At 39.4% G+C, this 26,690-nt stretch overlaps 1 protein-coding gene across 2 annotated transcripts in view; it reads left to right on the forward strand.

Annotated features, from left to right (window-relative positions):
* Window positions 1–26,690, forward strand: part of PRKAR2B (protein kinase cAMP-dependent type II regulatory subunit beta) — a 173,376-nt gene that overhangs the window by 60,479 nt on the left and 86,207 nt on the right. Inside the window, exon 1 of one of the 2 annotated variants that reach the window (XM_006068450.4) lies at window positions 8,345–8,862. The exons of the other annotated variant lie outside the window; for it this stretch is intronic. Coding sequence (XP_006068512.1) covers window positions 8,556–8,862 — 307 coding nt within the window. The 5' untranslated portion in view covers window positions 8,345–8,555. Of the gene's footprint in view, window positions 1–8,344; window positions 8,863–26,690 lie in introns of those variants that run through there. 2 annotated transcript variants of the gene reach the window in all.

The raw sequence follows: 26,690 nt of genomic DNA on the forward strand, positions 1-26,690 counted from the left end.
TTGTGAGCTCTGTGATCTCAGGCAATTACCTAACTTTTCTATGCTTTGGTTTATTCATCTGTAGGATAATAATATTTGCATCTGATACAGTCTTTGTGAATATTAAATGAGTTGGCAGACGTCAAGTGCTTAGAACAGTATCTGATAAGTAAATATTAACAATTATTTTTCTATTATTGTGTATCAGAAGATATTAAAGTGCTTCTTGATTTGTCTTCTGTTCACTGCAGTCTTTACATCTTTGAGTTAATTTTTTTAGTTCATTTCCTTTCATCCCAGTCTTTCATACTAAAAGTTTTCCTTAGAAACGATGATTCCTACCTGAACTCACGTTTATGAGATAGGTAGGGGTGAACGTGGTTATTCACTGATGAATTTCAAAATGGGGTAAAAAGAGAGCTGAGTTTTTCATGGAGGGAGCCTCAAATGTCAGCATCTGTAGATCTTGTTTCTTGGGTTAGTCAGTCCGCTAAAAACAAATCCTTGCCTAGAAGGGTGTAAAGCTCCAAATCAGAATCTGGAGAGTTCAGTAGGGGAGGAAGCCACCAATAAGTAGTTCACCAAATGAGTGTGTGCATGTTAAGTTGCTTCAGTTGTGTCCAACTCTGAGCAACCGTATGGACTCTAGGCCACCAAGCTCCTCTCTCCATGGGATTCTCCAGGCAAGAATAGTGGAGTGGGTTGCCATGCCCTCCTCCAGGAGATATTTCCAATCCAGGGATGCAACCCACATCTCCTGCATTGGCAGGAGGGTTCTTTACCACTAGCACCACCTGTACCAGTCCCCGTCTTTTTAGTAGAGAATCTTATCCCCACCATAGAACAACAGACTGGTTACAAATCAAGAAAGGAGTACGTCAAGGCTGCATATTGTCACCCTGCTTATTTAACTTATATGCAGATTACATCATGAAAAATGCTGGACTGGATGAAGCACAAGCTGGCATCAAGATTGCCAGGAGAAATATCAATAACCTCAGATATGCAGATGACACCACCCTTATGGCAGAGAGTGAAGATGAAAGTGAAAGAGGAGAGTGAAGAAGTTGGCTTAAAACCCAACATTCAGAAAACTAAGATCATGGCATCTGGTCCCATCCCTTCATGCCAAATAGATGGGGAAGCAATGGAAACAGTGACAGACTTTATTTTTGAAGGCTCCAAAATCAATGCAGATGGAGACTGAAGCCATGAAATTAAAAGACGTTTACTCCTTGGAAAAAAAGCTACAACCAACCTAGACAGCATATTAAAAACTAGAGACATTACTTTGCCAACAAAGGTCCATCTAGTCAAAGCTATGGTTTTTCCAGTAGTCATGTATGTATGTGAGAATTGGACTATAAAGAAAGCTGAGCGTTAAAGAATTGATGCTTTTGAACTGTGGTGATGGAGAAGACTTTTGAGAGTCCCTTGGACTGCAAGGAGATCCAACTAGTCCATCCTAAAAGAAATCAGTCCTGAATATTCACTGGAAGGACTGATGTTGAAGCTGAAACTCCAAAACTTTGGCCACCTGATGCAAAGAACTGACTCATTTGAAAAGACCCTGATGCTGGGAAAGATTGAAGGTGGAAGGAGAAGGGGTTGACAGAGGATGAGATGGTTGGATGGCATCACCGATTCAATGGACATGAATTTATGTAAGCTCTGGGAGTTGGTGATGGACAAGGAGGCCTGGCGTGCTGCAGTCCATGGGGTTGCAAAGAGTCGGACATGACTGGGTGACTGAACTGAACTTATCCCCACCATCAGCTGTGCCAAACTCTACAGAAAGTCAACTCCTCCATGTCCTGCTGGGAGTGAAGGAGAGCAGTTGTTCACCTCTGTGGGACAGAGGAGAGGCCAGCAGATGGACAGTGTTTTCAGCACCTGTTACAAACATTACACTAACTCTTGCTCCTTCCTCCTGTCTAGGAGCACCCAGTATCTTCAAATTCTCTGCTTCTGAGCCCTGGGACACAGAAGTGCTCTTGCATCGTGCTGGTTTGTGTTTATCCAAGCTTGTGTTCCAACATTCTCTAGTTTGCTCAGTAAGCTCCAAAGTTCTAGTAGACAATAGTCATTTGCTCTAAAGTTCTAGTAGACAATAGTCTCTTCTCCCATTTTTTCATTCTAAAAAAATTATTTTTTAAGTTTTTAACTGTGGTAAAATACAGGTATCAAAATTTATGATTGTAATCATTTTTAAGTCTATAGTTCAGTAGTGTTAAGTATATTCACATTGTTGTGCAACCAACCCCAGAATGTTTTCATCTTGCTAAACTGACACTCTTACCAATTAAACAACTCATTTTCCCCTCCCCTAGGCTCCTGGCAACCACTGTTCCAGTCTCTGTTTCTATGAATCTTGACTCTCTAGATGCTTCCCTGATGGCTCAGTGGTAAAAAATCTGCCTGCAATGCAAGAGACTTGGGTTCGATCCCTGGGTTGAGAAGATCCCCTAGAGAAGGAAATAGCCACCCACTCTAGTCTTCATGCCTGGGAAGTCTCATGCACAGAGGAGCCTGGCGGGCTGTAGTCCATGGGGTCGCAAAGAGTCAGACACAACTTAGCAAGTAAACAATAACAATAATAAGCTAACTCACATAAGTGGAATCACACAGTGTTTGTCCTTTGTGTCTGACTTATTTCACACAGTATACTGTCTTCAAAGTTCACTCATGCTATTGCATGTGTCCAAATTTCCTTCCTTTTTAAAGCTGAATAATTTAAATTTTGTATTATTATTTTATATTTTTATTATGATTCACTTGTCCTTTTGTTCTTATGAGTTTATGGTTTTGTTTTATTTTCCCCTTTCCTTTAGCCATTAGTTTAGTGGACTTTCAGAAAGCAGAGATAAACTTGTGAGCCCAACTTAGTCCTAAGAAACCCACGTTCCATTTATGAAAACTAGCATTTAAGGATACATTCTCTGTAGCTTTTGAGAATCTCAAAACTTTGCAAGACTCCTTACAGGAGAAAAGAATAATGAAGTTGCTTCTGCTGCTGCTGCTAAGTCACTTCAGTCGTGTCCGACTCTGTGCGACCCTGTAGATGGCAGCCCACCAGGCTCCCCCGTCCCTGGGATTCTCCAGGCAAGAACACTGGAGTGGGTTGCCATTTCCTTCTCCAATGCATGAAAGTGAAAAGTGAAAGTGAAGTCGCTCAGTCGTATTTGACTCTTCGCGACCCCATGGACTGCAGCCTACCAGGCTCCTCCGTCCATGGGATTTTCCAGGCAAGAGTACTGAAGTGGGGGCCATTGCCTTCTAGTCCTCATCTAACCAAAGAAGAACTTACACTTTGACGTCAAGCAAAAAGGGTACTTCAAATAGTTATCTTCTCGGAATACATATAATATATGTATACACTCTTCCCTGGGTAATCTAGTGTAGAGGCTCTCAAAGTGTGGTCCCTACATCTGCAGCATAAGCATCACCAGGGCGTCTGAGAGAAGAGTAAATTCTCAGGCCCTGCCTTGGACCTACTGAATCTGAAAATCTGGGGGTGGGGCCAGCAACTGTATTTTAAAAAGTCCTGCAAGTGCTTCTGGTGCTCCCTAACATTGGAGAACCATCAGTCATCCAGAAGCAATTCTTCATAAAGCTGCATCTAGAAGTTAAACATTAATTTAGTCTCAGCCCAAACGCTTAAAAGATTTTTCAGGCTATGAGATGAACATCTTTCAGCAAATAGGTGTGAGGTGCCTATACCACCAAGTGATTGCGTTTGGGACTTTCTTCTCCACTGAAGAGGCACACTGTCATATATTTATACTACCTGACCACTTTATTTTTTTATTTTTATTTTTTTTTCCATTAAGTTTACCATAGGATATTGAATGTAGTTCCCTTTGCTGTACAATAGGACAAAGGATTGGCCATAGTTGTTATTATGCATTATAGAAGTTGTCCAAACTATTGGCTTATCCATGCTGTTGTCTTGTTTTAGCTGCTACATATCAACAAACTTTTGTTTCTGTCCAATATGTTTCATTTCCCATGTGTGAAAACAAATTTTGTAGCACTCTTATTTTATTCCAGTACTGAACTCTTGGAGTTCTTTTACAATTGCTTCTGATTTTCTGAGAAACTAGTGCAGATTGCTGTGTAAATCAACAACCAAAGAATCAATATTAGTGATGTTCTTTTAAAGAATTCAAAGATAAACAGTCCCTGTAAGTCACTGTCACTGCACTCCAAGGTTTAAAAGGAAATATTCTGAAAATGAAAGCAGGGGGAAGCATATGATATTACCAAAAGGGCTTTGGGGTAGTAAATAAAAGCAAGAATATGATTTGAGAAGTGAACGTCTGTTCTGAGAACAGTATTAACATGATAGGAATATCAGCATCAAACTTTACTTTTTTCAGGTCATGGTTATTGATTTAAAAACTGATGGAAGTAAAAAATGTTATCAGAGAGCTGTTTGCAAAGATGCTTTAAATCCAATATGTCTTCTGTTATTATACTATTGCAGAATATCCTAGGATGGGAGAGACCATAGAGGTCATCTAACCCAATCATGCATTTCATGCTTGACTCACCTCTATACCCCTAAAGAAATGACAGCCGCATGACCCTCGCATTGTGGTTCATAACAGAGTCATCTACCATGCTTCACACAGTAAAACTAGGAAGAATAATGGCATTTTGAAACAAAAATAAAGAATGCTACTTTGAAATATGGCTCTTGTTAGTGTTTGGGAAAGTAGTATTTTTTTTCTTCTGTCATTCCTGGGTGTTGAGCATTGTGGCAGACACTAATTATTGCTCCCAGAATTTGTTCTACTTCATCTCCAAATATTTGCTTGGCACACAACTGCTCAAAATAGAGTTTCCATTCCCAAGCTTTCCTTATAGCCATGCATCTGAGTTACTATTGTTGTGTAATAAATCACCTTAAAATGTAGAGGTTGAAAACAGAGTTTTTATTATGCTCAAAGATATGTGATGGGGCATCACAGGGCTGGCTTCTTCTGTCATTCTGGCATGACTTCTATCAGAGCAGTCATGAGCCACCCAGATTCAAAAGGAGGGGAATTAAGGCTTCAGTTCTTGATGGGGTATGGCAAGGCACACTGCTGAAGAGCAGTGTCAGAGATGAGATTTCTGCAGTCACGTTTGGAACATGCAGTTGATCACACTACAGGTATGGCCAGTGACCAAGTTCTGGACAAGATGATATAAGAGGAATTGGTGTGTTTAATTTCCTGGAAGTATTCTTAGGGGATGTGTATGTGGTGAGATCCCAAAGAAAGGCAATGCCAAAGAATGTTCAAACTACCGCACAATTGCACTCATCTCACATGCTAGTAAAGTAATGCTCAAAATTCTCCAAGCCAGGCTTCAGCAGTACGTGAACCGTGAACTTCCTGATGTTCAAGCTGGTTTTAGAAAAGGCAGAGGAACCAGAGATCAAATTGCCAACGTCTGCTGGATCATGGAAAAAGCAAGAGAGTTCCAGAAAAACATCTATTTCTACTTTATTGACTATGCCAAAGCCTTTGACTGTGTGGATCACAATAAACTGTGGAAAATTCTGAAAGAGATGGGAATACCAGACCACCTGATCTGCCTCTTGAGAAACCTGTATGCAGGTCAGGAAGCAACAGTTAGAACTGGACATGGAACAACAGACTGGTTCCAAATAGGAAAAGGAGTTTGTCAAGGCTGTATATTGTCACCCTGCTTATTTAACTTCTATGCAGAGTACATCATGAGAAACTCTGGACTGGAAGAAACACAAGCTGGAATCAAGATTGCTGGGAGAATTATCAATAACCTCAGATCTGCAGATGACATCACCCTTATGGCAGAAAGTGAAGAGGAACTAAAAAGCCTCTTGATGAAAGTGAAAGTGGAGAGTTGAAAAAGTTGGCTTAAAGCTCAACATTCAGAAAACGAAGATCATGGCATCCAGTCCCACCACTTCATGGGAAATAGATGGGGAAACAGTGGAAACAGTGTCAGACTTTATTTTGGGCTCCAAAATCACTGCAGATGGTGACTGCAGCCATGAAATTAAAAGACGCTTACTCCTTGGAAGGAAAGTTATGACCAACCTAGATAACATATTCAAAAGCAGAGATATTACTTTGCCAACAAAGGTTCATCTAGTCAAGGCTATGGTTTTTCCTTTTCCAGTGGTCATGTATGGATGTGAGAGTTGGACTGTGAAGAAGGCTGAGCGCCGAAGAATTGATGCTTTTGAACTGTGGTGTTGGAGAAGACTCTTGAGAGTCCCTTGACTGCAAGGAGATCCAACCAGTCCATTCTGAAGGAGATCAGCCCTGGGATTTCTTTGGAAGGAATGATGCTAAAGCTGAAACTCCAGTACTTTGGCCACCTCGTGCGAAGAGTTGACTCATTGGAAAAGACTCTGATGCTGGGAGGGATTGGGGGCAAGAGGAGAAGGGGACAACAGAGAATGAGATGGCTGGATGGCATCACTGACTCGATGGACATGAGTCTGAGTGAACTCTGGGGGTTGGTGATGGACAGGGAGGCCTGGCGTGCTGCGTTTCATGGGGTCGCAAAGAGTCGGACATGACTGAGCGACTGATCTGATCTGATCTGATGTGGTGAGAGGAGAAGTTCCCTTCTCTTTTTTACTTTCCTCTTGACTGAAATATGGATGAATAGACTGGAGGTAGAGCAGCAATTTGGACAACAAATTGAGGATTACAGAGCAACAAGCTGGAAGGAGGCTGGGTGCCTAATGATCCTAGAACCACCATGGGAGCCCTGAACCGCTGATATTTACATTACAGAGAAATGAACTTCTGTCTTGTTTAAGTTACTGTATTTACCATTTTCTTGCTAATCCTAAAAAAAAAAAAAATCATAAATGAAGATAGATGATGCAAACTTGTCTTAAATTACTGGGTCTATAAAGATGATAATGCTTATATTGTCTATATAATATTTATATGGTTAAAGTTTGACTAATATTATGGACCATGCAGTGAGGATCATGGTGCTTTATAAAAGCGTACTTCTTAAAATGCTTGACCCTCATCATTGGAAGTACCTTATTATATTTAAAAATAAAATTATTATGAGATTAAGAAACACAAAGAAAATAGTCACTCATGGAGTGACTATCAGTGGTATTATAAACAAAGGGTTATTTTCCAAATGTAGTTTTATTAAAGGGACTAGTTTGTTACATCTTGATTTCTAGTCTTCGAGGTTTCTGAACCATGTATTTACCGTTTTTTTGTGTGTAGATAGAAATAATAATAGAAATTACAATAACTGAGCTTGCTCTTGAGATATTTTATTTTACAATGATGGTCATGATGAAAAATGAAATATGTTTTAAAACACCATTTAACTGGCAAAAGACATTTTCTAATTCTAAACTGTAAACAGAATAAGCCTTGTTTCAAAGTCAAGGACTTCTTGAAAAGCACACATCTCGGATTCTATTTCTCTTTATATTAAACTACGTATTCCTATTTTTGGAGATATAATTCAAAACCACTCAAAGCATAAAGGAATGTTTTAAAATAAACAGTAACAGTTTAATCAGTCAAAGGTTCTTCTGCTTGAGGGCCATCTGTCCTGACATTAACATTTTATTCAAATTGCTGCACTATCCTGTTTGAAGGCCATCGACTAACTTCTAAGGGCCTCACAATAAATCGTGCATTTGTCTCAACAAGTAGTAACTGCACCAAGTGGACAATGGGATACTATCAGTGAACCAAAACAATAAAACAGATTGAGTGGAGAAAGGCTGTGTAACACATGGCGAAAGAAAAAGAAAGGTGTCACAAAGATGGGGCATTATTTCTTTGTCCAAAAGAACCAGTAGTACCCGACTTTAAACAAAAGACATTACCCGCACGCACGTATTACTACAATTAGATTCTCGGAGGAAAAGAAAATGACGCTAACAAGGTGGAGGCCCAAGTTTCAGGGCAAATCGCGTGGCACCAGTTCTCCTTGGACTCGGGGTGGTGAAACAGGCGTGGGAATTCGGCCGAGTGGCCCGTCCTCTCCGGGGCGTGCGGACAGGTGGACTACCAGGCGCGCCTGGGCCCGAGGGTGACCCGGGGAGTGCCGAGTTGGGGGCTGGGGGTACCCGCCCGGGCCGCGCCCCCTAGGAGAGTGCCCAGCCAGCCTGCTGGCGCCTGCCTGCGTTGCGTCTTCAGCCCCTCAGCTGTGCAAGTGGCGGGTGCTCGGCGCCCGCCGGCAGGGTTGCCATGGTTTCCGTGGGTCACGTGGGGGCGCGCCGGAGCCCCCTCCCGCGTGCAGCGGTGGGGCGGGGGCGGGGCAGCCCGGGCGGGGGAGAGGAGCGGCCGCGGCGGGAGCGGGAGGAGCCGGAGATGCTGCCAGCCCTCCCCGGGCCGAGCTCGCTCAGCCGCCGCCGCCGCACGGAGGAGCCGCGCGCCGGGAGCCGCGGGCCGGGCCAGCCTGGCTGCCGGGGCCCAGTGCGTCGCGCTCGCAGCCGGTAGCCCCGCCAGCGCCCGTCTGCGCTCGCTTGGCTGCCGCTGGGCCCGAGGCCGGTTCAGCAAGGGGTCGAGGGCGGTGCCCCGGCACCCGCCGGCAGGGGAGGCAGGATGAGCATCGAGATCCCAGCGGGACTGACGGAGCTGCTTCAGGGCTTCACCGTGGAGGTCCTGAGGCACCAGCCCGCGGACCTGCTGGAGTTCGCGCTGCAGCACTTCACACGCCTGCAGGAGGAGAACGAGCGCAAAGGCGCCCCGCGCTTCGGCCATGAAGGCAGGACCTGGGGGGACGCGGGCGCCGCCGGCGGGGGCGGCACCCCCAGCAAGGGGGTCAACTTCGCCGAGGAGCCCAGGCACAGCGATTCGGAGAACGGCGAGGAGGAGGAGGAAGAGGCCGCGGATGCAGGGGCATTCAACGGTGAGGACCGGATTCCTCGCGCGGGGCCCCACCCCTGCCGCTCCCCCTAGGTCCTTAGATCCCAGAGCTACGCTCACCCACCTCTCTCCGCCTTCCCTACCTTCCCCTCGCGCCCACCCCCTCAGCATCCATTTCTGTCTCTTGCACTCGCCCACTTTCTTCCTCCGCGCTCTCGTCGTGCCCTCCCCTGCCTTCCCTCCTCGGGAGGTGGGGAGCCGAAAGGTGAGGCTTCTCTGCCCACTCGCCCCCCTCTCTTCCTGGGCTCAGAGGCAGAGGCCGGCAGGATTGGAGTGGGCATCTGAGAAACAACTTTCGCTGGGGTTGCATAAATGAAGCTGGCCCATTTGGCATCCTCTTTCAGCCCTTATGTGTATTAGTGGACTGTCCAAAACGAAAAGGCGGAGGGGTGGTCAATCGCATTGGCTTCACTCTTGTTAGGACGGCAGATTCACTAAAAGGAGCGTGAAATTGGACTCACAGGGCAGAATAGAATTTATGGTGATGGCTTTGGCATTCTTGGAAACGAGAGTCATCTATTATTTTCCAGTTTACCGATAGCGTGTTGTGTTCTTCTGGGACACACAACAAAGGATCCTGTTTAGCCTGCAACCCGTGGGGTCTTTGGAATGAGGAAACGGGCTAATGGTTTGATTTAAAATAAATTTTGGATGATTTTATGTCTTAAAAAAAAAAACTGTAGGAAAAACACTGTAGGACGTTCTGAAAGCTTGTTGGTTGTCTTTAGAATGAAAAGCAGTGAGTAATTGTAAGGACTGTGCCAGATACTGAAGCTAGAAAGAATGAATGGGAAAGAAAGGGGGGTTTTCTCCAGGAACTGCTCCTGGCAGGTCCCACCCCTCCCGCTTCTAACCCTCTTTCCCTGACACACGCAGACGCGCTTACACATTAACAGCCTCCTGCATTTACACAGCATGCCTAAATCCCATCTTTGTGGCATCCCAAGCTAAAATACCCGGGTGTGCAAATGTGCAAGTGCTTTTTCTTTGTGGTATAAGACAAACGTGCATTCAGCATCACACCAGCTTTTATTTATTTACACTACTCGTGGTTTCTGTGTCCGCAGTATATTTCATGTTTTAAAGTGTCATTTCCTTGTGTACGTTTCTAGGAAGGTGTTTCTTTTCTTTGCAAAATTGTTGAAATGTGTTATAAAATTAAGGTATTTTTAGCTTATCTGAAGCAGTCACAGAAAGCCCTGGGAATTAATGCTCTCTGAAGATAAAATGGAAGATTGTTACTTTAAAAAATTTGATTTTGGACTTTGTAATGTTCCCAGGGGTAGGATAATCATAGTCTTCATTTTGCACAAAAACTTAATCTAATGCTTTTCTTACTAGAAATGGTATGAGAAGGAAAGAGTGCACATTTTAAGTAGATGGGCAGGAGAAGCCACTGATGAATGACACAAAGGGTAGAGACATCTAATACCTCTTTAATGCTTGAGACACACATCCACACACGAGTACATCCACATGCACATGGACACACACAAAGAAAACAAAAAGGACTAGTTTCCCAGATTGGAGAAAACCAAAGACTAAGGGACTTGGTAAACAGCCTATATTTGTTCAGTGCGATATATTGTTAGTATAACTAAAATATTTTGCTTGTGTAATGTTTTGAAGTACTTTGCATTTATGATTTTGTTTTCTCTTTAAAACATTGTAGATTGTACACAGAACAGATTTCGTTTCCATTTAGCAATGAAGAAATAAGCCATTACCTTCTGAGTAGTAGGGGTCATTTACTATGGTTTTATAGTCTCCAAAGCACTTTTATTGTAAAAATTACTCAGTGTCAGTTTTACTATATACTAGTTAACCAGTTGCCCAATTTATTCCCCATTCCTACCCCCCCACACCCCCCAAGACTTTTATGACTGCAACCAGTTTGGTCATCATCCAGTGCACACATATGTGTCTTTGTATAACAGAAACTTTGGCAGTGGTGCTTCCCTTTCCATTTTCCTTTAGGAGCAGTGAAAAAATACATATTTAGAGTAGTTTCTATTCTAATCATTTCTCAATTTTTTAAAAGTAATTTGTGTTGAGACCCCCAATTTAAAGAGATTTCTAGACTACCAAGGGGTTGGCAAACTTTTTGTGTAAAGGGTCAGAGAGTAAATACTTCAGGCTTTGTGAACAATGTATGGTCTCCATCTCATATTCCTCTTTTTTCTTTTTTAAACAGTCCTTTAAACATGTATTCCCTCTGTACAAAACTGGCCACCGACCAAGGCCATAGTCTGTCAATCCTCGGTCAAAGGAGGAAAAAGTCAAAATAATACTCTTGGGGAGAGGGAGGGAAACAACGGGAATGAGCCTATCAGTTTAATGCCTAAGTCTAAAAAAGTGCTGAAATATAAAAAAAACACCTAATACTGGGTAATGCTTGTGACATAGTAAAAAATAAGAAAAGTACTAAAGAATGGGGAAAGTACTAGAAGACAAGTCTTAATTTACTAAAACATAGCACAAGATGAAAAGGATAAGTCATTCTTAAATTTTAGTATACCTCTCAAGGAAGTTTGATTCTGAAATGAGTATTACCTGGTACTATGCTTTTGGAGCTTTTTTGAATAGGTTGGAGTGGACTTGGGATCTTTTTTTAACAGATGATATCTACTGTTCCCTGATCCTTCTTTGAGAAAGATTGGTCAACAGATAATGATAATAATGATGATTATAATATCACTTTCTCTTATTAACAGTTAAAAAATAGCTGCCATTTATTGAGATTGTGTGCTAGGCACTATCTAAATGCCTGGATCCATTATCCCAGCTTTATAAGAAAGATGAGACTGACAGTTGTTCAGTGTTTCGCAGCTGGTAGGCTGCAGAGGTTGTAAGAGCGGTGGGCCTGGCGCCATGCCTATGCTCTTAAGTCCTGGCTTTTATCTCTGGGAAGGGGGTGGGCCTGGCATCCCTTGAGTATCCCTTTTATGTCAAGCTCTGCTTGAGGCCCTTAATATGTTTTGTCTGTAAGGTTTAGAAAAATAAACTTTTCCAAGGTCACACACAGGACTAGTGAGGAATAGAGCCTGGTTTCTTACATCTGTCTGACCTAAGATCATCAGAGGTCTCTCCCTTAATGAAATTTGTCCAGCTGGCTGAATCAGAGGTCAGGTGTTCCTGCCTTTTTTTTTTTTTTTCCAGTAATGGTGATGAATTTGCATTGATTAATTCATACCTACTGTCAAGAATCCCTTAGGACAAGTGATAGTATTTGTGAGAGGTTGTTCAAAAAGGCAAGTTTTTGACCATGAAACTGGTTGCCATTGACTTCCCCAGAGAGATCAAGCATGGGTGACCTTGAACTCATAGTGTGGTAGTTGAATCAAGCAAGTGAACCAGCATTTGGGACCTTGGCCAAAAGTCTGATGGGTGAAGGTGGTCTTTACTTCTCTCTTCCCTTTCCAAAGGATTCTTCCTCTGCTGATTGCTTTCTTGTTCCCCTCCTATTCTTTTCTAAGTTTATCACTTCTGATGTTTACTTCCAGCTTGCTGTCAATTCTTATTAAAAGGGCAACCTTTAGGTGTTAGAATGATAGTGGCATATTGTGATCCCCTTTCTGGGAACTCTTAAAGTCCTGGAAAAAGCGATCATTGAGACTGCCTCCCTCTTCCCCATCCTACAGAAATCAAATGAAACTTGACCTGTCTCTTCTGCAAGGGCCATGTCCCCAGGCTTGGAATTATTAGGAGGGTTGCAATAAGCCAAAGTTGGATCAGTACCAATTTGGAGTGAAATCTGTGGCAATTAATACAGGCATCATTGGGAGATCTTGTGTTGCTCAATTATTTCTTAAGTGAAATAACTCAAATTACAAAATGAAGTAAATGACAAGTGCTGCTCAGTCGTGTCCAGCTCTTTGTGACCCCATGGACTATAGCCCGCCAGGCTCGTTTGTCCATGGAATTATCACAACAGGAATGCTGGAGTGGGTTACCATTTCCATCTCCAAAATTGACAAGTAATTGGAAACAAATTACACATGGGCCCATGAGGAATCAAACTGGAAGAAAAATAGACTAATGTAAAATATGAAAGAACTAATATACTAAATTATGGAAGGCAAAGATCTCAAGGTCAGGTTAATTTACAGGGCAAAACTATAGAACCATGGCTTATAAGCTTGGATGTCAAAGGTATATAAATAGAAATTTAGCATGTAAAATCTGTGACTTAATCCTCTTAACTCTGATTTACGTCAAATCTTTTAGAACTTTATCTTTATCTACCTTTACATTTTTACAATTTAAGGGGATTGTGTAGAGTTTACCCGAGATCTTGAAAATTATGCAAAATATTGGAAAATTGGAGCTTATGGTGAGGGATTAAGGGAACAAAGGTACGTAGCATGAGAGGAAATGGTTGAAAGAGCTGAGAAGAGCATGCATGTGTCTGAAGTTTTTTCTTAAGAGGATTAAGAACAAATGTTCTTCATCTCTATTAAATACAGAATTGGAAGAGCTAAGCTTCATTGTAACTTGAAGAATAAAAGTCAGAAATTCATCTGCCTGGAATGACGTGTGTGGTCTTCCTAAAAAATGAGATGACAAAGCAATGAGGGTAATAGATTGACTTCCTAAGAATCTGCTGTGAAAAAGTTCTTAACCTCGTTCATACCGGAAGTAAAAAAACATGTTGACATTCATGGCCTAACTGACAGTAGGAAATTGTAGAGAGGAATTAGAGCTTTAAAGGAGAGTTGCTTTGGTTGATTTTTTAGGCTCATTTGTGTGAGCCCTTTTTTAAGAACTTGCTCTGTGGAGGGCTCCTGGAGACTGTTGTGAGACAAAACAGCCAATCCTTAGTCTCCTACTTCATGTAGCCTTCAGCATACAGCTAAAGAAAGAAATTTATTTTAGTGATGGTACTTGTGCAATGGACTGAAAGTTAAAATATCTTTTAGTATATAGTCAACCCCTTAAATCCATTTAATCAGTTTGAAAAGCATTCGTGGAAGTTGATTTTGGAGGGTTAACTTGCAACTTAGACAATGTCTATTTTTTTTTTTAATGGATGAAATGCTGTGCTCAGCCTGTTGACATGTCATAATAATAGTACTTGCTTTGTGAAGTTTTAATGAGGATAAATGGAGTAATATTTGCAAGGCTTTTAGGATACTGCACCCAACAAGCATAGGTTACCTGTTAAACAAATAATCTTATTTACAAGAGATCTTCCAGAAGTATTTTCTTCACAATGAGGCTTTCATTGTGTTTGGTGGAGATGAATCTAACGTTTGCACTTTTTACACAGATGAAATAGGAAATGAGCTTGCTGGGCAGTTTCTCTTAGGATTTAATGTGAAGTTATGTTGCTGCTGCTGCTGCTGCTGCTAAGTCGCTTCAGTTGTGTCCAGTAATAAAACCCACATCCTTTCAACTTATAATTTGTAGCTAAGCACTCTAGGATTTTGTAGTTAATGAGACTTTTCTGGTCTTTGGCTATTGGAAATTTATATAGTAGTTTTAAATCCTCCTCCTGAAATGGATTACATCATTCATGACAATGGCTGAAATATTGAAGCCATTATTTTAGTTAGAAGCTTAAAACAACATTAGAGAAGATTTAAAAAAAAATATTTTGCGTTAGAGATGGCAATTATGATTTTTCAAAGAACAGTTAAGAACATTATTCATTTTAATAGTAGCATTAAATGGATTCGTTTAGGGATTGAAATTGGGAAATCAAAGGACTTTGGGTGTCCTTTCTCAAACTTTTATCCGTCTATTACTTTAGACTTGGGAAAAGGGAGGGAGGGGGGAGAGGAGGGATGGGAAAAGAGAGAGAGGAGGAGGGAGAGGAGTGAAATCAGTTGCAACTTGTGAAGGGTTCTTTGAGAAACTGATATCTTTTCTTAAGCAGTGGCACAGAATAAAAGCATCTCAAGGAAAACTGAAGCATTGGATGCTTTCATATGTTTACCTACCCTATCTTAAAGATCAAACTGTAGCTATTATTTAACTTAAGACTGTTACAAGCTTTCCATTTGAAGGCATGTAAGCTTTCCATTTCAGTTTGTATATAAAGTGATATATTGTATCTGGGTGGGACAGAGTAAATATTTAATGATTATTCATTGTTGCAAATCTCATTCCCTGGATTCCAGTAAATTTCCAGCTGTCAAAGTTATGTCCATAACTGTGTCAAAAAAAATGTGTATCTTTTTCAACCATGTGGATACTAACAAAAGATCTTTGAAATTGTCAAGGGGAATTTATTTGTGATCCCTTAAAAAGAGAAATCTTAATGAGAGCAGTAGGAATAGAGAAAGCCTATGGTGGAAGTAGGGGCTGATGGAATATTTGAGGTAAGGGGTTGACGAAGGTGTTTGAGTTGATTGACCTTGGGGTCTGCCTTAGCAGTGCTCAGAGTCACAGAGTAAAGGGGCTGAGACCTGGGACAGCCCATGAGGAGAAAGAACATGTGTAAGTTGAGAGGTAGGATCCTCTGCTCATTCACCCACTGCAGACATATTTATTGAGAACCAACTCCTTTTTTTCTTAAGAAAAAAGAAATAATTATTCTTTTAAGTTTACTATCTCTAGACTCCTTAAGAGACAATCCTTTTGTCACAGACTGTTTCATAGATAGAATATGTTGTCTATAACATTTAGCAGATGGAGCTGCTGAGAGCCAGAGACGTTCCTTACCCAGATTTAGTCCATTTTGTTCATAGAATTATCACTTAACATTTTGTGTGCTATTGATATTAACTTACATACTATAAATCCTCCCTGTCTTCCATCAGGGTGATAGATAAGGTCTAAAAGGCCAGGCTAACAAGAAGTACTTTTTGTACTTTTTTCTTTAGAGTCACCATTTTTTTTCTCTTTGATTTTTTCATTGCAGTGAAATTTAATATTAGATTTTATTTGTGTGTCAATTGCTTAAGAAGAGGCAATGGAAAAGAAAAAAGAGTGCAGTGACTTTTCTGAGTTGGGTGAGTTGTTGTCATCGTGTTCTTGGTCCTGTTCTTATTGTCCTTCCAGCCTTATCCTTACCATTTAGTTGTGATTGAGATGGTCGTGGTTGCAAAACCCCATACGAAAACTTCACTGTGATACTGATTATTATCTTTATTTTATGGGAGCAAGTTTTTGTGTTTCGGAAATTCAAAATGACTCAGACTCTTCCATTATGTAATTATTTTGTGGAAAGAATTTGAGCTCAAATTTTCAGGTCATGGCTTACATGAAAACAACAATCTAAAAAAATCAGAAATATAAACACAGTTGGTGTAACATTTATAAATGTTTCAGCAATAGGCTTTGCCATGTGTAGCTTAGTATGTTTGGAAGCTGAAAAAAAAAAATCATTCCAGTTGCTGCTGTTTAAAAATGTTCTGTATTTTAAAAAAGAGACAAAAGGTCAAAATATAAACACATGTTCCACATAAAAGTGAAGCCAAAAAGATATACTGTATACAGTGATTCCGGTATCCGTTTGGCTGGGGACTGACACTGTTTAATTTACATTAGCTGTTCCAAGATAGAATAGTTCATGGGAGTTTTACTGAGGGGAATTTTTTTTTTGGATAAAAAAGAAGGAAAAACTTCCATTTGTTTGAATACGTTAGACTAAAAAAGCATCTTTCCAAAAGGTTCTTAATTAAAACATGACTCAGCTGTTTCGTTTCAGTTGCTATAGAAAGCTAATGTCTGTTAAATGATATTCTTTTTATTTAATCATTGTTAACATTTTTGGCTACTTAACTGCCAGGCCCTGAATAAGACTACTATACATATCATTCAGCCCTCCCCCGAGTGAGTGGTAGAGTCAGGATTCGAACCTGACAGTCTTAAGTTCAAAGCCCATCTGCTTGACCACACACTTCAGTGTTAGTAACTCTTACAGCAATAACATGGCTGAAAAGAACCACGAATCAAAAAATAAGCCACCTACTTTTCCCTCTAAAAATTTAGTCTAGCTCAGCATTGATCTGTCCCTTTTACAATTTGCTTTTTCTCTCTGTTCTATCCAGATTAGCAATTGGTATACTTTTCTTACATGAGCTTTATTTTATTTTGCTATGCTCTGCAGCTTGTGAGATCTTAGTCCCTTAACCAGGGATCAAACCTCGGTGTTCAGCAGTGAAAGCATGAAGTCCTATCCACTGGACCATCAGGGAAGCCCCAGTACTTGGTGTACTTTTGAAAATCAATAAAATATTTATTTTTAGAAATGAACACCTCATATACTGAGCTGTTTAATTATCAACTTTTTTTGATTATGTATCCTGATTAGCAAAATTGCTAATGAGGGAACATAATGAGTATACACATCCCAAGTATGTCTTTATAAATTTGTGCATGTACCAGTATATTAACTTACTATGTATGTGAGAAAGCGTTGTGGTTGTTGTTGTTGTTGACTCTTTTGCAACCCCGCGGACTTGAGCCCACCAAGCTTCTCTGTCTATGGGATTTCCTAGGCAGGATAACTGGAGTAGGTTTCCGTTTTCTTTTCCAGAGGATCTTGCGAGCCCAGGGATTGAACCTGTGTCTTCTGCATTGCAGGTAGATTCTTTACCACTGAGCCATCAGGGGAGTCCCATGAGAAAGGATTCTACAATATAAATTTTGAAAGGGACAAGTAAGAAGTCATTGTAAACAAGTTCTAATTTTTTCCTGCACCCTTAAAGAATGCCTTATACTCTGCCTTGGGGTGCATGACCCCATTTTGGGGAGCACAGTCCTAACAATTCAACTAAACTGATACTCTATTAATATATATGCTGGCTGTAATAAACTTTGGCTTCCTTTTTTAAGCTCCTGAATTATAGGGTCCTAGTGTGTTTGTGTTTGTCTTTTTAAATAGACATTCATTAGGTAAGCTAATTGTTTAACTCAACCGAAGTTCGGCAGAATAAAGAGGAAAATTCTATCTTATAAGGAGGAAATACAATCATACTACGTGACAGATAAGATCCAGGCTTTTTCTTTTAAATTTATATTCCTATCTGTACCTTGAATTCCACCTAGATTATAGACTACTAAGGTTCTTGGTACACATTTTGGGGATGTGACAAACAGAATCATACCATGTTATAGGTGTTTAGTTAAGAATCACTAAGTCATGGAAATGCTGTCTGAATTAGAAGAAAATCTAAAGTTTAAAATATTTTAAAAGGTTAGGACCAGGCAATACTGTAAAGAGAAAAAAGTTTAAAATAGTTTAAAAGAAATGCACTTACATAGGGTATACTGGTAAAGAACCTGTCTGCGGAGATGCAAGAGACATGGGTGTGATCCCTGGGTCAGGAAGATGTCCTGGAGGAGCCCGTGGCAACCCACTCCAGTATTCTTGCCTGGAGAATCCCATGGACAGAAGAGCCTGGCGGGCTACAGTCCATAGGGTCACAGAGTCGGACATGACTGAAGCTACTTAGCATGCACGCATGCACAGGGTGTCTCAGGAAAGCAGTCTCTGGAGAGGACTGTTGTTTAGAAGGGAGACTCTTCACTGTCTCCCTTTTTGTAACTTGATAAAAAGATTATCATATACTTGTATTACCTATTAAGTACATTTTAAGTGAAAAAAGGCATGAAAGAAAGTCTCTTCGTTTGTAAGCAGTCCTTGAGTAGTAGATAAAACGCTCTAGAGGCATATAGTGTGGTTCAAAATTGATGCAGTCAAATATTCTTGCCTGAATTATTCTCTTGGTTATAGGTACCCAGTCCTCTTTCCTTAGCTTTCTGCCAAATCTGTTTTTCTCCAAAGGTTAGTTTCATTTCACCCTTCCAAAAGATCCTTACAAAATTCTCCGATTGACATGAAAGGTGTCAGAATGGCAGGAAGAAAGCTCGGTGGCTGTCAGATGTGCCCGGCACAGGCAGGCAGGGATATGCAGTAATAAGCTCCCTGCCTTCTAGACTTTCCTGTGTGCATCTCGCTTTGCTCACATTAGGTGGCCAAATACATTTTAATTAACCTCAAGTTGAATACTGAATGTCTAATAATAGTAAATGTCTGTAAGCGTATATTTCTGAAGTGATCGAAACCTTCTTGGGCATGTGAATGTTAAAAATAGCCTCGGATAATCTTTCATATTTTAAACATTTTAAAGTGTTTCCATGAAATGTAAAAGCCTTTACTAGTCTTCAGTTTCGTAGGTTTAGACTTCATTATATTAAACAAAATAAGACGGCATTATATTTTGGCCTGGTATTTGATCATTTTGCAAAATTCAAAGAACACAAGCATACAGGCTTGTCTTGCAGCTGAGAATTGCATATTCTCACTGAGTAGATGTTCTGATCTCTCCTTCTGCTTCTGTGAGCCCTGTATTACATCTCAAATGCATCTGTTGCCCTGAACCTGCTTTGTCCTTTTTTCTCTCCATCTTGCCTCATTCCTAACCACCTTGAAAGATGCTGCCTTCTTCCCTTTATTACGAGAATCCTGTCCACCCCCCAGGGCTGACTTGCTCTTTGGAGCCCTCCAGTTTTAACTGTAGTTCCAGCACAGACCTCCCCTCTCCTTAAGATTCAATGTATCTACCTGCTTACCAGCCACCTCTGCTTGCATATTCTTCAAGCAACTCAAATAATTTTTTCCTAAACTGAATGTGTTACCGTCATCTCCATCAATTATTATTCCTTCCACTTTTCCCCTCCACTAATTTGATAAACATGGTCAGTAGAGCCCCTTTCCTCTGCCTTATACTTCTTAAGCCTGGTAGTTTATGGAAAACAGATTGCTTTTAGTGCTGAAAATTTTTAAAGTAATGCTGAAAAATCAGAAACAGTGAAAACTTTTAAAAAATATACCCTTGTTTGGCATAAGCTCTGGGTTTGAATCTTGATTCTGCCATTTATAACTTTTGGAACCTTGAGCAAGTTACTTTACCATCTATGCCTCAGTTTCCTCATCTGTGAAATGGGAATTATGACAGTACTTACCTCAGAGGGTTAAAATGAGATGGATTTGTTAAAAAATAAGGAAGGAAGGAAAGGCAAATTTTAGAAGTCAGAACATGACAGTTTTTAAAAATTAAGTTTGAACACAGGGAGCTCACCCTGGTGCTCTGTGATGACCTAGGTGGGTAGGATGGGGGTGTAGAAGGGAGGCTCAAGAGGGAGGGGATATATGTACACTTATGGCTGATTCATTTTTGTACAGCAGAAACCAACACAACATTGTAAAGCAGTTATCCTTCAATTAAAAATAAATTTGAAAAAATGAAACTTGATTGAGAATGCAAGACACTGGAGATTACTTTCAAGTCAGCATAGTAATGGTACTTAAAGAAAAAGTTATTAATGAAAAGTATAAAATTAAGATTTTAGATCTTTCAGCTAAGTGTTTCAAACTTTAAAACCCCTTGCTCTTTTAAATCTCAAGTCCTCCTTTAATTCTATTTGAAATGCAAGGTAAATAGTCTGACTTAAAAAAAAAAAAAGGGAAAAAAGGCAAAGCTTTGCTTTGTTTTTACACCATCTCCTTCCATGACAATCAGTGTTTAACTGGTAGAATAAATAAATTTGTGTGTGTAAAATCTCCTAGTTTATGGTTTTATTCAAGTTTTAATAAGTCATTTTAAAACAACTTGGGAAAGAGTAGGTAGGGGTATTGATAATAGGTACTTTATTTAAGTGAGGCAGATGCTTATAGTAAAAACATGAATGTGTGCCTGAAATATAAATTGGGAAAATTGGTTGCATTAAATTGACAGCTTGTTTCCATTTCCTTATGTCATAATATTTATGAAAGAAAGCTTATGGTGGGACAAACTTTTGTACCTAAGTTTTATGTTAGAATGATTTATTCTGAAAACCCATCATTCTGTACTTGCTCCACTACAAATTACTATCTTAATAGATTTTTAGAGAGAAAAAGACAGTTCTTTTGGATCTTTGTTTTTACATGGAGTTTTTCACAGGTCTTTGATATCTTATTTGACTGTCATTAACAACAGTTTGGAGAAGGTGATGGCACCCCACCCAGTACTCTTGCCTGGAAAATCCCATGGATGGAGGAGCCTGGTAGGCTGCAGTCCATGGGGTCACTAAGAGTCGGACACGACTGAACGACTTCACTTTCACTTTTCACTTTCATGCATTGGAGAAGGAAATGGCAACCCACTCCAGTATTCTTGCCTGGAGAATCCCAGGGTTGGGGAAGCCTGGTGGGCTGCTGTCTATGGGGTCGCACAGAGTCGGACACGACTGAAGTGACTTAGCAGCAGCAGCAGCAGCAACAACAGTTTATCAACTAAGCAATATTAGGATCTTTGATTCCAAATAGTTCCTTAAAAAGAATTCAAAAGATATTTTAGTGTTCAAATTTTAAGAAAAACTCATTTGTGAAAGGGTATTTTGTGAAATATATTTAGGAGCATATTTAGCATTGAAAGAGTACAAAGCTTCAGTTATGCAAGATGAATGAGTTCTGGGAATCTAAGTATATAGCAAGGTGACAGTTACCAGTACTGTACTGGATGCTTGAAATTGGCTGAGAAAATTGATCTTAATTAAAATCTTCACACATACAGAATGGTGACTATATAGAGGTGATAATTAAATTGTTTAGCTTCATTGTGGTGATTTTTTTTTAGTGTATACATATGCCAAAATATCAAGTTGCATGCCTTACATATATTGTTTTTATATGTCAAAGGTAACAAAGTAAAAAAAAAACAGTGTAAACTAATCTGGTTGGACTGAGAGTATTGAGAGATTTTTATCTCCAAAACCAAGTAGAGGAGAAATTTTTTTCTCTCTCATGTTCTCTCTTTCTCTTTTTTTAAATTATGAGGTGTTTCCAATATACAAAAATGAATACTCATATAAACCATCCCCTTTCTCTAACAGATTCTAACATCTTAACCCTTCAGGGTTTTTTTTTTTCTTTTTAAGAAAATAATTATACATACAGTAGGAGTTTCCTTGTGTGCCCCTCTCTTACCCATTCTCTTAACTTCCTTCTCCATAGATAACTACCACTATGGTGAATTTGGTGTCTTTATTTCCTATTTTTGTTTCTGTACTGTTACTACAAAGGCATCTATTTATAGATTAGGAATAATGCTATTTTGCGTATATTCCAAGTTTGTATAATTGTACCACTTATAAAAGTTTCATTTATGTAAATTCTCATCCTTCAGCTTGATTTTGAGAACAGTGTTTGAGATATTACATTGATTCATGTAGCCCTTGTTTCCTTCTTTTAAACTGTTAGTATACCCTTATGTAAATAGACAGTTTATCTGTTCTTTGATAAATATTTTGCTTGTTTCTAATTATTTGTTATTACAGTGCTGTGATGAGCATGATGTGTGTGTGCGCATGTATGTGTATTATGCAAATGTACTCGAGTTTTTTAAAGTGTGGGGACCCCTGGAGGACCATTCCTCTCCTACTCCTTGACCTTTTCAGGGAGCCTATGGATTGAAAATAACAATAATAATAATATATAATAAGTTCTTTGCCCTCCCCCTCATTCTCTCATAAGTATAGAATGGAATTTTCCAGAGGGTACATAATGTATACTATTGCAGCAGATTGAATGCAGAAGTACATGTGAGAACCCAACTGTCCTATATTATGCCAGATTTGTAAAAAATGTACAATAGCCATTCTTTTTATTATTTTTTTTTTGTTTTGGAGAATGTAGTTATTTTCCATAAGAATATGTTATTTATAATAATGTGTAGTTGTCTTACTGTTCATTTTTAAGTGAAATAATTTTAAAACAATTTTAATTTCTTATACAATATATATTCATGACTATCACTCATATAAACAAATAATTTTTAAGAATGTAAAGAGGTTTTGAGACTGAAGTTCGAGGATTACTGCTCCAGGTTATATATCTAAGTGTAGAAAGGCTGGTTGGAGGGAACACACAGCTTTCACTGTACCTCATTTTGCCTTATTTGCTCTGCAAAGCTATTATCCAGTTTTCACCCTCAGCAGTAGTGTGAGAATTTCTAGTTCTGCACATTCAAGCTACCATTTGATGTTGTTGGATTTTAAGCAGCTTTGCCAATAGGATAGATATTATCTTGCGATCTCGTGAATTGAATTTGCTTTTCCTTGATTCCTGTTGAACTTGAACATCTTTTTTATGTTCACTGATCATATTTGTAGTTCATCTTCTGTGAAAAATAATTTTTTATTGCCATTTTTCCTATCTGACTGTGTTGTTCTTACTGATTTGTAAGGGTGTTCCTTTTCTTTCCCCATCCATCCATCCATCCATCTTCTGTTTACTAATTCTTTGTTGGTAACATGCATTAAAAAATATCTTCTCCCAGTCTTGGGCTTGTCTTTCCATTTTATTTACAGTAGCGTAGTTTGAACAGAGTTTTCTTTGTTTTGTCCTCTAGTGTTACTGAGATATAATCAACATACAGCACTGTGTAAATTTAAGGTGTCCAGCATAATGGTTTGATTTATGTACATCATAAAATGATTATCACACTAGGTTTAGTGAACATCCATCATCTCATATAGATGTAAACTGAAAGAAAAAATATTTTTTTCCTTATGTTGAGAACTCTTAGGATTCACTCTCTTAAGAATGTTTATATATAACATACAGTAGTGTTAATTATATAGATCTTATTGTGCATTACGTCCCTAATACTTATCCTCTAACTGGAAGTTTAAACTATTTGACTATCTTCATCCAATTGCTCCTCCTCTCAACCTCTGTTTCTGGTAACCATAAATCTGATCTCTCTATGAGTTTGTTTATTTGTCTGTTTGTTGAAGAATAATTGACCTACAGCAAACACTCTGTTAGTTCCTGATGCATAACATAGAGATTTGATATTTCTACATGTTGCAGATTGATTACTACAATAAGTCTAGTTACCATTTGTCATTGTACAAAGATATTATCAATACATTATTATTGATTATAGTCTCCCTGCTGTATATTTCATCCCCATAACTCACTTGTTTTGTAAATGGAAGTTTACCTCTTAATTTCCTTCACTTGTTCCACTGTTTTCACTCATGTTCATGCCTTTTCACTCAAGAACATAATTTCTTGATTTTATTATAGGCTAACATTAATCCTTTCCTTTATACTTACACTTTTTTGTGCCTTAAGAAATCCATCTCTGCCCCACATTAAAAAGATAATCCCTTCATTTTCTTGTAAAAATGAAAAAGTCTTGAGTTTCACACTTAAGGTTTTAATCTATCTATAATTTATTTTTGTGCATGGTGTGAGATGAGAATCTCATTTCATTTTTTAAAAATATGCATCATTTTTTTACTTTTTCCCTCACTGACTTTTAAACATCAGTTTCTCATTTTTATGTGAATGTACGTAAAGGCTATTCTGTTCTATTCATTTGTCTATTCTTTCATTTTAATATTTTTATCTTAATATGGTCCTGATTTGTGGTAGGGTAAGTAATTTTTACTTTATTTTTTGGGGCTCCAAAATCATTGCAGATGGTGACTGCAGCCATAAAATTAAAAGACACTTAATCAAACTTGGAAGAAAAGTTATGACCAACCTGCTGCTGCTGCTGCTAAGTCGCTTCAGTCATGTCCGACTCTGTGCGACCCCATAGACAGCAGCCCACCAGGCTCCCCTGTCCCTGGGATTCTCCAGGCAAGAACACTGGAGTGGGTTGCCATTTCCTTCTCCAATGCATGAAAGTGAAAAGTGAAAGTGAAGTCACTCAGTCATGTCCGACTCATAGCAACCCCATGTACTGCAGCCCACCAGGCTCCTCAATCCATGGGATTTTCCAGGCAAGACTACTGGAGGGGGGTGCCATTGCCTTCTCTGATGACTAACCTAGACAGCATATTAAGAAGCAGAGACATTACTTTGCCAACAAAGATCCATCTAGTCAAGGCTATGATTTTTCCACTAGTATGGAAAGTTGTGATGTGGATGTGAAAGTTGGGCTGTAAAGAAAGCCAAGCGCCAAAGAATTATGCTTTTGAACTGTGGTGTTGGAGAAGACTCTTGAGAGTCCTTTGGACTGCAAGAAGATCCAACCAGTCCATCCTAAAAGAAATCAGTCCTGAATATTCATTGGAAGGACTGATGCTGAAACTGAAACTCCAAAACTTTGGCCACCTGATGTGAAGAACTGACTCATTTGAAAAGACTCTGATGCTGTGAAAGATTGAAGGCAAGAGGAGAAGGGGACAACAGAGGATGAGATGGTTGGATGGCATCGCCAACTCAATGGACATGAGTTTGAGTAAACTCCAGAAGTTAGTGATGGACAGGGAGGCCTGGAGTGCTGCACTCCGTGGGATTGCAAAGAGTCGGACACGTCTGAGCGACTGAACTGAAGTAATTTTTACCTTATTTTTCTTCAGAATTGTTTAACCACCCATGGGCTTTTATTATTCCACAGAACTTTTAGGATAAGCTTCTTTAAATGATACTGAATCTTTCTGTCCATGAACATTGCATATCTCCATTTATTCAGTTTTCCTTTCATTTCTTCAGTGTTCTGTAATTTTCTCCATAAAGGATTTTCTTGTCTTTTCTTAACTTTATTTCTAAGCTACTTATTATTTTTTGTTGCTATTATAATTGTGTTTTTTCCCTTACATATTCTAATTTATTTTTATTGGAATATATGTAAGGAGCTGTTAAATCTCAATAATAATAAGGCTCTAATCAAACTGAGCAAAGGACTTAAACAGTTTAATAAAGAAGACATGAGAATGGCCAGTAAACCCATGGGAGAGTGCTCAGTAACTTTGGTTATTAAGGAAATTAGCATTAAAATCACAATGAGATTCCTCTAAGCACACAAGAATAGCTAAAATAGAAGACATGTCTTACGTTAGCAAAGATAAAACGTAACTGAAATTCTTGTTTATTACATGAGAGGATGAACTGGTACAAACAAGAAATCAGCAGATTTTTTATAAGGTTAAATATTTATTTACCTATGACCCAGCAGTCCCACTTTAGGTATCTGTGCTGTGCTGTACTTGGTCACTCAGTTGTGTCTGACTCTTTGCAACGCCTAGGGACCGTAGCCTGCCAGGCACCTCTGTACCTGGGGATTCTCCAGGCAAGAATACTGGAGTGGGTTATCATTCCCTCCTCCAGGGGATCTTCCCAACCCAGGGATCAAACCCATGTGTTCCACATTCCAGGCAGATTCTTTACTATCTGAGACACCAGGGAAGCCCATGAATACTGGAGTGGGAAGCCTGTGCTTTCTTCAGGGAATCTTCCTGACCCAGGAATCGAACCAGGGTTTCCTGCATTGCAGGCAGATGTTTTACCAGCTGAGCTACCAGGGAAGCTCCTTCTAGGTATCTACATGAGAAATGCATATGTTCACAAAAAGATTTGTATAAAAATATTTATAGACGTTTTATTCAGAATGGCCCAGATTGGAAAAAATCATCAACAGGAGAATGGATAGACAAATTGTAGTGCATTCACACAATGAAATACTACTCAGCAATAAAAAAGAACAAACTATTGATCTTCTCAGCAGTGAGAATAAATCTCACATTTGTATGAAATTCAGAGACAGGCAAAACTAAGCTATGGTCGTAGAAATACTAATAGTAGTTTCCTAAGGGATAGTAGGAATTGACTGTAAGGAGTTCCGGGAAACTTTCCAGGGTGTTGGAAATGTTTTGTATATTGATTGGAATGTTGGTTACATAGATGTATACATTTGTCAGAACTCAGTGAATTGTGCACTTCATTGTATGTCATTTTCACCTGGATTAAAAATAAAACTGTTCGAAACATGGATGTTCTCAAAAGCGTCTTTCCCACATTTTAATTGAAAAGTGCCTTTGTTTTCTGCACTGATTAACTTGTGAAATTTTTCATTATTT

The sequence above is a fragment of the Bubalus bubalis genome, chromosome 8 (assembly GCF_019923935.1).
Source record: "Bubalus bubalis isolate 160015118507 breed Murrah chromosome 8, NDDB_SH_1, whole genome shotgun sequence".
Lineage (NCBI taxonomy): Eukaryota > Metazoa > Chordata > Mammalia > Artiodactyla > Bovidae > Bubalus > Bubalus bubalis.